The 12565-nt window shown below is 34.8% G+C and overlaps 2 protein-coding genes across 3 annotated transcripts; both read left to right on the top strand.

The window, feature by feature from the left end:
- Nucleotides 1-1584: 1584 nt before the first annotated feature.
- LOC105318674 (uncharacterized) lies at nucleotides 1585-4897 on the top strand. Its single transcript, XM_011415903.4, has 13 exons — nucleotides 1585-1658; nucleotides 1780-1859; nucleotides 2222-2374; nucleotides 2654-2779; nucleotides 2890-2964; nucleotides 3053-3196; nucleotides 3315-3401; nucleotides 3524-3670; nucleotides 3835-3918; nucleotides 4100-4195; nucleotides 4324-4395; nucleotides 4570-4621; nucleotides 4743-4897. The coding sequence occupies exons 2-13, from the start codon at nucleotides 1781-1783 to the stop codon at nucleotides 4867-4869; spliced, it is 1242 nt and encodes a 413-aa protein (XP_011414205.3). The 5' UTR covers nucleotides 1585-1658; nucleotide 1780; the 3' UTR covers nucleotides 4870-4897.
- A 2872-nt stretch (nucleotides 4898-7769) lies between these two features.
- On the top strand, nucleotides 7770-11343 carry LOC105318673 (hypothetical protein). Of its 2 annotated transcripts, none has more exons than XM_011415902.4 (10): nucleotides 7770-7873; nucleotides 8081-8134; nucleotides 8591-8725; nucleotides 8877-9020; nucleotides 9195-9278; nucleotides 9402-9539; nucleotides 9846-10079; nucleotides 10212-10352; nucleotides 10487-10610; nucleotides 10997-11343. In XM_011415902.4, the coding sequence occupies exons 2-10, from the start codon at nucleotides 8083-8085 to the stop codon at nucleotides 11133-11135; spliced, it is 1191 nt and encodes a 396-aa protein (XP_011414204.3). In that variant the 5' UTR covers nucleotides 7770-7873; nucleotides 8081-8082; the 3' UTR covers nucleotides 11136-11343. The 2 variants fall into 2 exon arrangements, with proteins under 2 accessions (XP_011414204.3, XP_065935106.1); XM_066079034.1 differs by having other exon boundaries at nucleotides 8877-9035.
- The last annotated feature ends 1222 nt before the right edge of the window (nucleotides 11344-12565 follow it).

Below are 12565 nucleotides of genomic sequence, written 5' to 3'. Positions count from 1 at the left end.
TTTCCTATATCTATTTCCAGTTCTAATTAAGTAAACATTGCATGGATTTGCAATATACTTCTGCCTCTATAATCAAAATTTTTTGGTACATTTGATTTATCAGTTTACAACCGACGCGGTCAGTTACGGGAAGAGGGGGGGGGGGGGGGGGGGGGCTTAAGAGCATGCATGATTTTAATATTTTTCCGCTTTGCTATATATAAACACTGTCTGATGATCTTTATTATTACAGGGAATTATTAAAGACAGAATCGGTGCAGCCGGGGATCACAAAGCATTATAATGTATTTAAATGCACAGTTCTCTTAGAGTTAAAAATTATAAAATCTGAGTGTAAGAAAGATAAGAGAAATTAACTTCCTCCCAATAATGGGGAAAATTTTTACTCTCTTTACAACAACACCAAAAAATCTGCTAATTAATGAAACTATTCCAATAAGTTTTCAAATAAAAGGAAGGAAAATTAAACGTTTAATTGTGCTTTATTTATGTTAAGAGTAAAATAAATACGTTTTGTAGATGGGATCTTTTTTACCCTACAACACGCATAAGTTTGCTACAGAAAATCATGCCCAGAGGATCTATTTATGATCTAACCGAAAAACAGCCGCATAACACTGACAGCAGAAGATTGATGTGAAAGCGGAAGTAAATACGAGGGCTTGTCACTGCGTGTCCAAGACTCGCTAATTTCTAACTACGCTCTGGAATGAAAATCTTTTGTTCCCAGTATTATCTCGTCTTTTTTTCTCTAGAAATTTGAATTTAGATTGTCAAAGGACCATACGTTACCCATGTTATTATCAGTGTATTGAAGAATCAATGCGGAAAATCCTATTTGTTTGTCATTCCTCGTAATATCACAATTTTTTTATTGCTAAAACACATTTTTTATTAGCTCGATTGGAAACGATTCTAGAGCCATCTAAGATAAAATCATAAACATTAGAATATGGCTCAGTGGTATTCATCGTCAAAATGTGAATTACTTATAGTAATAACAATAATCCTTAAATGATATACGATGTTTTTATGAAATAACCAGAACCTTTTATCAAACATTAGCGAAGTCTCTCTAGGCAATTTGACTTCTTTGAACAACCCACCCCTACTCCCGACCAAGAATGCTGTTTTCATTTCAAATAATTTGATATCTTGTTCTGCATTTATGAAATGAAGACATCAGAAAAGTTATGTTTTAAAACAAAGGAGCAGAAGTACCTAGATCATCCGTAATGACGCGTTATGGGTAGTACCAATATATAATGACCAATCTCATTTATCATTTGATAAACAGCGACATGTATCTCTGAACCTGATGATACAATCGGAGGACGTAATTCAGTATAATTGGATACCCAGATTAGTCAGTTCGTGTACGAAAGGCTTGCGATTACACCTAAAATGATCGGATTTTCCAAATAACCAACCAGTGCGCGTTTTCTTCTTCTCGCCCTGAGGCCCTAGAGGTTCGGATGTAAGCGATGGACCCAAACAATGTTCGACACGTATTTGCACAAACCATACCCTCTACCGCTCACCCTTTGGTTCGGGTTCATTTGGCTTTGTCATAGTCTCCTTATCACGTGACTCTTTAAAGGGTATATGTACTGGGCCCACTTGCTTTAGTAAGACCTGAACTCTTATCCCAACTAGAAGTACGTTATCTTCATTTTTACATCTGTAGAAAATCTATTTCATAGGATTGAACTTTACTGTTGCAGATATATTTTTTTGCCTTGGAACTTTATCATCAGTGTTTCCATATTGTTCTTTCAGAATGCTTAGATTAGTAGTACTTGGGGCCTTGGCCTCCATGGCCTTTGGCATGAACCTTGGAGGTCTGAACTTAGGAGCCAGTAAGTTGACTGTAACAAAATTTTGTTAAATTTGATAATCAATGATAGTGACAAATCAAACAAGGATAACGTATATTGTTTGATATCTCTATTGAAAAGAAAAGGCATAGAGATTATCCCTGTTAACCACCAAATTCGTTCATTTAATTTTCCTCGTTGTCACAAAGCAAATATATAAACAAGTAAAAATTTGTGTTTAAGCCAAAATTAATGGTAATAACAAACATTGTTTATTATTTTTTGGTTAAGTTAATCTTAAAGAAAACCCATTATTTTTCACTTGTGATAAAATTGACAGAATTTCAGTAAAATTGCAAAAAAAAAAAATGAAAATTGTTATACGAATCGTTTATTCGAATCAGTGGGCGGACTCATGGGAAACCTCGGTAATATGCAAAGCATGCTGAAAAACATGCCACCAGGAGCCATTGAGAACGCAATGAAAAGCCTGACCCCCGAGAAAATCAACGAAGCTCTGGAGAACCCCCAAATGCAGAAAATGATGGAAAGCATGGGTTAGTGCTCTAAATGCGCTCACAGTTCGGGTCATGCCCATTTCATTCCTTTACACAAAAAGTTCGAAAACGTTGAACTACACAAAAAGTTCGAAAAAGTAGTTCAACTTTTCATTTATTTTCTCATTGTTTGTCATTTTTGTATCATATGAACTGTCTCAAAACACTTACCATTCTGGTTTCTATAAATAATCTGATCGATAAATTATCACATAGCAAGCTTCATTTTAGATTTTATTGTAAGCGGCGACTTTTAGCAAAATGTGTGAATTTATGCAGGAATCACAAAAGAACAGGCTGAGCAGGCCGTCAAGATGATGCCCAAGGACCCTAAAGTCCTCGCCTCCATGATGACCGACAAACTCGCCGGCGGCAAGGATACATTTGAACAGATGGGTGTCCCAGGTTAGCTTAAATTCACACGGATCAATGATGTAGTTACTCATTGAACGATGAATACCCAAGCTCAGTCTTTGAATGTGTCAGTTTTAGCTAAAACTTTCCACTCTTTACAGTTGACGAGCTCCCCGCAATTGTTGGCGAGCTGAAAAATAAATTTAAGGATGATTTTGGAATTGATTTTGATAACGGTAAGTTGTCTTTTGAAACGGAAAGAAATGATGAATAAATGTCGAATCCATTTAAGAAATACTATTTCTATGAATGTCTGTATCACAGATGACGAGGAATCCGTCATCGGTAAACTGAAGCAGGTCGCCATTGATCGTCTGAAGGAAGAGGGAGTGGAGATCGACTCCGAAGATCCCGAGAAAACCAAGAAGTCCATCATCCAGAGAGCCAAGGCTTACTTTGGCGTTTCCCGTAAGTCGTTAACGACTTTAGCCGTTTTTCTTATTACATTTTTCTTTGGTCTTATCGATACAAAATAGACTAAATGTTGTGTTAGTTGTTGAAGTTTTTGGGGTTTTTTTTTCTGCAGCCGACATGGACGATGGGGAGTTCAGACAGATGGTTCTGAAGGATCTCCTGATCAACCTCCAACAAAAAGGATTCGACATCGATCCTGGTATTGATTCTTATCAAATTTTAACCTATAATATTTAACAAAGATAATATCGTTAAGAATACATTTTCACATAATATATACTTGTATAGCAGCCATAATTAACTGTTCCTCATATTAAACAGAGGAGCCAAAGGAAGCTATCATCAAGCTGAAATCCATGGCTTTCGAGATGGCCAAGAACTACGGATTCGAGATCGACGAGCAGATGGAATGGCCCGAAATCAAAAAGAAGGTCATGGAAACCATGAGAGAGAATGGCGTTCCAGTTGGTAAATAGTCTTACATGGAAATCTCATCAACATTGTGTCTCGGGACCCAAATTTTAGCCTTAAGCGGTGGTGCAATACATTAAGTGAGGAGCTGAGTCTACCCTCAACTCTTATATTTTAAATAGAGAATGTTTCTGAAGATATCGTTTTATCTATTTTTCCAGATGACCAGGAGAAACTCATCCCCTACCTGATGGAGAAATTCCAGGAATACCAGCCACTCATCCTCGAGTTCCTTAGCAACATGCGTAAGAGCAATCAATCATATATCCAACGCACGTTCTGATACATACATTGTTCCACCTTCCACCAACTAGCAATTTCATAATTATTTTTTTGCCCATGCTTAAGACTTTGTAAAGATAAGAAATTCATCAATAAAATAGCTAAACAAAAACAGGTCAATAAAAAACAACGCTCCCCTTACAGAACCCGAGGTTGTTCCCCAGATGGTTCCCCAAATGATGCCCCAGATGAGACCAATGCCAGTGATGCACCCAATGGCCATGCAGCGTCCACCATTCGGTAAGTTCCGATCGGATCGTGTCTTCGGATTGCATTGTGTGCTGACAAATGTATCCTTATTCATCCAATTACGTGAATGCTTAATTATTTCAACTGCATCTTGGTATTTTCAATTTGTTTTAATTTAGCCATGCCCTTGACCCTCAACCTCGAAATCAACATTGACGACAACGAAGAGTCAGAATTCGGTGGAAGATATCGTAAGTTTTGTCAAACTATTGCACGTTCCAATTGTAAAATAATCCGAATAAATGAGCTATCAAACAGTGCTAAGAGCTGTGCAACGTTGATTGGGTTATAACTCCATTAATCTTCATAATATCCTTTAGAGTGAAGAAAAAATGTGAATGCTAGTTGTTTAATTTCATTTGCAGAGTATGACGAAGAGGCTGAGATGATGGAAATGCTTCAGGATCTTCTCCACTAGTGAGTAGTTTGAAACAATTTGACTTGAAAAAAATAATTATTCAAATGTTAGTAAAAAGTACCGATTTCGTTGAAGTCTAAGGTAACGAATGGTAGACATTACGTTTCCTAATTTTTACAGCCGCCACATGGCCAAGAAACTGATCGCCGAGAACCAAATGCTCCACCACCGCCTGATGGCCTTGGACAGACCAGTCATGTCAAGGTCACCCCTGCTCACCGCCATCATGGCCAGATCTGAGGAATAAATAAAAAGGAGTTTGGAGAAGAAAAAAACCCCGCGAGATAAGAACAGCGATGGAGACCTGCAACTCGAACCAGAACAACATAACAGATGTATAAGGCATCAAATTACAACGTTTTAGAATTGATTTAATTTCAACAAATCCTGTATACTACTTCATTAAAATCTATCTAAAAGAAACATGACTTTTGCTAATCATGTTTATTTTTTGTGTTTTTTTATTTGTGATTTGCGTTTATTAACCAATGAAACTAACGTAGTATTGTTCTGATAAAGAGAAAACAAACGTTAAAGTGGAAATATTTTACAGCTACAGTATGTACATAAGTAATGGAAAATTGAACGCGTGATATAAACACCCCACTATCTCTTGTCATTTTGATCTTTACACACTTTTAATTGAGGGGAATTGAAAAGAGATACGTTTGTTCTCTTCTTAAATAAGATTGCATTACAATTTGCTAAAGCTGGGATGCATGTAAATCTTTTCAAGTCCACTCCTTGATTTTATAATTTGCAAAGATGAATTTAAAAAATGATATCAATGGCATTTAGAAATTATATAAGTTGTCTCAACACAGTAATTCAAATTAAATTGAAAAATTACATTACGAATAATTTTAGTTATCAAAAATGAGAGATGGGGTTCTAAATGAATTGAGTGAATTGAATTAAAAAAAAAAATCTAGTCTACCAAAAATTGCAGAAACACTTTCAATCGAAAAATCTTACCTTATTCTACATTCAAGTAGAAATCTTTTTTATCATTTCATTTTGCATTATCTTTTTTTACCTATATAATTTGAAAAATCTATCATAGATACTTAATATATGTAACAGTGGGGAAAGCATTTTAAAATATAATCTTTTGGAGAAGTTTAATCTTATCAAATATACAACATAAATCACTAGTTTACATCAGTTTAAAAGTGCTGGGATCTCTGTAGAATATGTTTACTTATCTGATAAGCAGTCCTTATACTTCCGGGTTGATTTGTTTCCATTGTTCAAAATTAAGATTGAAGCAAAGATATCAACATTAGTTTAGTGTAAATAATAATCTAGGAATAATAATGTTTGTTTAACTCCAGTAATAAAACAAGAAATATAGACGATGAATTCTTGATCATATGTTTGATCGATTGTTCTATTTATTATAAAATGTTATCATGTAATATACATGTGTATAACGATTGCAAAACGCTTGTAGCCTACTGTAGTATACATAATTGTCTTTTGGTATATCAATATATGTCAATAATAAAGATATAAATGTTTAATATAAATCTGCTAAATGTTTTCTATTTCTCTAATTCTTCAGAAATTTCTTTGTGTTCATAGTGCTATTCACAAAACCAATTCTGTGTATAAACCAGTATACATGTAAAAAAAAAAAAAAGCCTTTCAAAAACGTTAAAAACTGTCTTCAAATGTACCCGGTATTTTTAAGCAGTGTTCATATAGTGAATAACAGCGTTTTACCCGTTATCCTTGGAAAATGTTTACATTGCATAATGATGTCTATATTTTATGCCTTTGAGGCATATTTTTCGTAGAAACTTTTAACTTTATTGAAAATGCACGGATTGACGTCAAAATTCGTAAGGATCGAAAACAACGACTTTACGAACTTTCACTCCATTTGTATAGATAATAAACTATAGATCGGAGAGAGTTAAGAAGACATCATTTCTGAAATATTGAAGTAGTCATTTGCAGATTTTATTCAAGAAGTATAGTATGTCAGAAAGGACAGAGAGATGAAATTATGTGAATAGTAAACTCCTTTCTTTTGGGGTTCATACGGACTATGAAGGTAGCAAAAGCGAATCTCTGCAAGTGTCCTTCCATATATATTTCATTTTTATCAAATTAAATATGCGTGACAATCTTATTGTAAATTATCCTAAAGCATTTAAAATCAACGAATTTGTTTGACAAAAAGCGTAACTCTGGAGTAAAAAAAAAAGAAAACATACGTTTAATGATAATGTTTTCTGAAAAATTTTCTAACATACTTTTATTTAAAATATACATTTATTTTCTGAAATACACACGATATGAAATAATACATCAAGCAATATGCTTTAAAAAAAACTGCTACTTGTTGCAAAAGAAATAAGCGGTTATGTTTAATATTTTAGGACCCTTTAAATTATAATTGATCATAATTATCTCTTTTTTCTATTTATAATCCAATAAATGAGAAAAATTACTTGTAAGTAAATGTCCTTTCTGATATATTTCATTTTATCAAATCAAATATACAACAAGTAGTCATGTTGTATATTTGATTTGATAAAATGAAATATATCAGAAAGGACATAAATATCAATATCATAATTCATGTATAATGTCATCATAAAGTAATAGCTAAATACAACAACATCGATTTAATTAAACTTATTGGTGATTACAAAAATAAGGGAATAGCAACATTTAATTATCCATTTTACAAAGTTGCATTGAACACTTGAATCCGTATTAAGCATCTTATTATCTTAGCAAAGATCTGTTTGTTGATGGATCCGCTTTGTCGAATATAAAAGCAATTAATTTGTATTATTATAAACTTTCTTTGGCATCCGGCTTGTTCTTACCTTTTTGAAGAAATCCCCATACAAAATATTTACGATAAGTAAAGGTATAAACTAAAAGAGGGAAGTTGTATCTCGTTTATTATAAAACAAATATTTACCGTGTACCCTGATGTTTTAACACAACCTCGGGCCATTAAAATATTACTTTCATTTAACTTGTGAATTACGGATTAATACGTAACTGCAGACGATCCTAAACCTTGCCGTCTGCTGTTCTATCTGAGAGCAATTTACACGGTGCCACGTTTGTTTCATGCTTCTTCCTGTTGCCCCTAAGTTATATTGCATCTTCCGTAATCGACATGTTACCCGAATGTGATGTTACCCGAACCGTCATATTACATCAGAGGTAATATATATAGCCGGGAAATCCAGATTTTAGTCAGTTACACAGTGAACTCGCAAGCAGTAAGTAGATGTGGTTGAATTATATGTGCAACAATTTTTTTTTAAAGAAAATTCCTTAGCTACCTTTATTTTTCTAAGAGATTGTTGATTGATGTCTGAAATCATGCAAATAATAATTGCTGACATCAGGTGAATCTTGTATCATTGTCACCCCCATTCAATACAAACCATTACCAAGTGCTTTATTCTTTTATATTTCTATTGTAGAAATGATCCGAATTGTAATTATTGGAATGCTGGCAACAGTTGCCATGGGCCAAAGTAAGTTTGCGGTCAAGTTGTTGAAACCTTGGGCAAGTTGAGCTTTGATACTAAAGAATGCATCTTCTTGGTATCAAGTTTGGAATCATATAAAATGATGCAAAGCTTAAAAGGGCTTGATGGTTGTGGTCATTTTTACACTATATCAATCTCCAAAAAAGAAGAGCTGTATATTAAAAGAAAGCAAATATTCAATTTCTAAATTTGAATATTTTAATTTTTTTCTTTACTAAATGATAAGTAGATAAATCAATATAAAAATTTACAGAAAAATCTGATGGTCAATTTTGACCATCCAGTTTCCATATTGAATTTTAAAGAAAATCAAACAAAGCAAGAACTAGAAAACGGTTAAAAATTGATTCTCAAACAACACTACTGTATCCGAAAACAAACCGTCCATCTTACATTACTGTTACATTTGATTTGCATCATTGTTCAACGTTTGCTTTTCAGTGTTTGGCGGTATGGACATCTCAAGCATGATGTCAAGCATCAACCCAGAGATGTTGAAAGACCTTACCCCAGAGAAAATCGAGGATGCCCTCAAGAACCTCCCCCCTCAAATGAAGGACATGATGCACAGCATGGGTATGTCACAACCTGATAACCGCTGCATCTTTAATAACTGTTAATATATACGATTACCACACATTTTCAATAAGGGGAAGATACATCGATCATTGCCCCCCCCCCCCCATTAAAAATAAATGAAACTAACCGTAGTTGTTGACTGTTCCAGGAGTGGACGAGTCCCAGCTTGAGGATATGGTTAAGAACCTGCCCAAGGACATGGACCTGAGCGCCCTGGCTGACCAGGTCAAGGACAACGCCGCCTTTAACACTGACCAGATCAAGGACATGATGAAAGGGATGGGAATTGAAGGTGACCTTCATATGTGTAATTATTACTGGGATATCTTGTATATGCGACCTGCATTAGGAAACGCGATCATCAACATTGCATTTTTTTAAAATAAAGGCGCGCTATATACAAATGTGTATTTTGGCATCGGTATATAAAAGGCATTCTATAATTCATTTCATATATGACTTTCAGGTGATCTCAACGATATCATCCCCAAGATGAAGAAAGATCTCCTGAAACAGGTCGAGAAAGACCTTGACATGAAAATCGAGGATGGTGAGTTCAGTTACTATATTTTGTGTTAAGGTGTTTTTCAGACTATTTAACGTTTCTTATATCTCCTTCTCTATTGTTTGACATGTGAATTTAACAGCACGTGTTTTTTTAACTTTTGTGTAGTCGACACCAGCGACATTGTCGGAAAATTGAAGGAGAAGATCATGGGAGACCTGAAGGAGGAAGGCTTGGACCTGAGCAACCCCGAAGAGCTGAAGAGACAGATTCTGGAGGAGATGAAAGTATCTTATGGCGTAGAACGTAAGTATCAAATACAGCTACACACAAAACTGTATCTAGGTCTGGACTTTTTAAAGAGTTCAATTCGATGTAAAACTATATTCTTTATATATTTGCTTTCTTTAAACACCATACTCGCGGGGTTTTTTCTCTCTCGAGAAGAAGTGGGTTGTTTAATGCGATTGTTCAAAATAAAAGCTTGCTTCTTCATCTACAGTATTCTAAATAAATATTAAGGGGAAAAAAGTGTGTCGAAATTTTAATGAGGTTCTATATTTTAAACATTTTTGTATTTGTTTGATTCAAAAATATCTCTCATCATTACAGCTGATATGGACAACGATGAGTTCAAGCAGATGATCGTCAAAAACATCATCAGTGATCTGCAGGAGGCAGGGTTTGAAGTCGACCCAGAGAAACCAGAGGAGTCCCTCATGAAAGTCAGAGAAATCGCCAACGAGAAGGCCAAGGAATTCGGATTCGATTTCTCCGAAGGTTTCAGCTTCGACTCTATTACAAACACAATCATGGAGAAACTGAGAGCTTTCGGCGTCCCAGTCGGTATGTTTTATTAAAAGTATTATTGCCCTCATTATTCTTAAAATCTCCAGATGCTCACAGAAGGAATAGATTCAACATGAATAAATACATGTAAACACATCAAGATTTAACAAACCCTTGTTCCTACCACAGATGAGCCCAACAAGCTGTTGCCGTACATCATGGAGAAAGCCCAGGAATACTGGCCAATGATCGAGGAAATGATGATGGCCCAGACCATGCCCCCAATGCAGCCCGCCCCAATGCCCATGGGCCCAGCTCCTCAATATGGAGGTAAGATTCAGACCATACACACAGTTATTTTGTCTCTTTTGTAATTCGACTGAAGTTAAAGTATCTTTTAATTTTTCGGGAAAAAAACCCTACGATTTGACACCGATTTAATACAAGGATAATTCTATTTATAGCTCCCCTGACCTTGAACCTTGAGATCAATGTGGATGGTGGTGACAGGCCCACCAATGTCGGTATGCCCGGCAGCCATTTCTCCGAGGAGGAAGTCAGCGAGATTTTCCAGGATCTTCTTCACTAGTAAGTCGCAATGTTTATGATTGTAAGGAATACCCTGATCTATGTTTAAAACGAGGACACATAATGAAAACAATATTGCATTGTCATTGTGAGCAATGTCGTTAAAGTGCATGAAGCAATTTAAGAAGAGATAACATTCAAAAGTCAACAATTTAAGAGATCCCATAAATTTTCGTTGTTTTAAATCACCAGTTTAGTGTTTGAAATTTGCATAGAAATTGCAGCACTTTATTTGCTATTTCCATGGTATAATTTTTTTCCCCGAAGTTTCCAATTAGCAGAGACACTCAATCAATTATCGTCTGAAATGAGATATGTTATATGTTAAGGTATCTTCACCAGAGGTTTCCGATAGCTATAATGAATGGGTTTTTTTTGTTTTACAGCCGTACTTTGGCAAAGAGCCTCATCGCCAAAAACGAGATGCTGCACCACCGTATCGAGGCCCTCGAGAGCAGGAGGCCACCAATGTCCAAGTCCCCCATGCTTAACGCTCTGATGCACAAATACCATGAGGAAAACTAAATCATCGTTTCTTCGGAACATATAGGGTTCTTCGGTATTTGCAACGCCAGGGTGTTGGCTCTACGCCTAATCAAGACATTTTGCATAATGAAACCAGCAATCTAATATTTCAATTTCAAGCTTGTCGGTGTAACATTAATTACAAACAATTGAGCAAAATCAAGTGTTACAGGGTGGGTGAATATGAATATTAAATATAGAAAAATATAACTTTTTGAAAAGTGTTTCATCTGCTTTGGGAATGCTATGATTACCGGTATATACAGTAGCCAATGTTATATATAGGTTTAACGATGATAATTTTAAATTATAATGCCTTATATATCGCATGAATGACAACCTGTTAATATGATATTAAGGGTCCTCCAATTCATAGGGAAAAGTTTTGCATTTAAGCTTATATTTTTCTTCTTATAGATATAGAATTACAGTTTACACGTAAAATGAGAGGAAGTTAATGATACTTTTTTCTCCAAGGGGGGGGGGGGGGGTCATAAATTTAAAAAAAAGCTGTAAGTGTTGCTATTCATGAAAAACAAAAGCCCCTGCTTCATCATTCAAATTTCGGGTCATTAGATCTAAGCTATACCCATTGCACTACAAAGATAAGCAACCATAATTGGCGATAAAACCGTTTTATATTGGGATGAAATTGCCAAGTTATGACGTTCTTTCATAAAAAGTATAAGTCACGGGATGTCGGGGACTTATTTTAGGACTAGCGACTACGATCAAATGCCACGTTAAAAGTTTGAATCATCAATAGGCTTGAGTATAATTAGGTTTAACGTTATACAATGTTTTTGTCTACAGACATATTGCCATATACTGTCCTTTCAACAAATTGAACACTATTTACTTGCATTGTTATCAATTTTCAACTTTCACGGTCATCGTGCAGTAATCAATGTTATATATCAATTTACATCCATTTACTAATATATTGCAATAATGTACTGTGTGTTAATAAAATTAGAGGTACCAACACCCTTATGGCTCTGTTTTAATGTTTATGTTAGATGTTGAAAATAAATTATTTTTAAAAAAGTTTCAAACTTTTCTTTTGTCCATATTGATGAAGAGTTTGGTGATTTTGACTCAAGAATATGAGTTATATATCGTTATTAGCTGCATGAAAATACGGCATTTCAGGAATATGGAAGCAATTTCATTAAATTTAATTTTACTTCAAATATCTGTCTACATCTACCGACACATAATATTTGCATCGATTGCGTTCTGTAAGATGAATCAGAACAACTACGACAATTGTCACCTAAGAACCTACTAGAAGACCGGCAAAGTATTGTGTGGTATATCTTATTTTCAACAAAACAGCGTTTTTACATAAATGATATTAAATAAATACTTCATTAGAAAATCATCGTGCATACAATTTTCTATTCTTGAATGTGTCAAGATAAAAGCAA

Source organism: Magallana gigas, chromosome 3 (assembly GCF_963853765.1).
Source record: "Magallana gigas chromosome 3, xbMagGiga1.1, whole genome shotgun sequence".
Classification (NCBI taxonomy): domain Eukaryota; kingdom Metazoa; phylum Mollusca; class Bivalvia; order Ostreida; family Ostreidae; genus Magallana; species Magallana gigas.
Note: the sequence above shows the minus strand (reverse complement) of the source record. Positions and strands in the feature narration are given on the sequence as shown.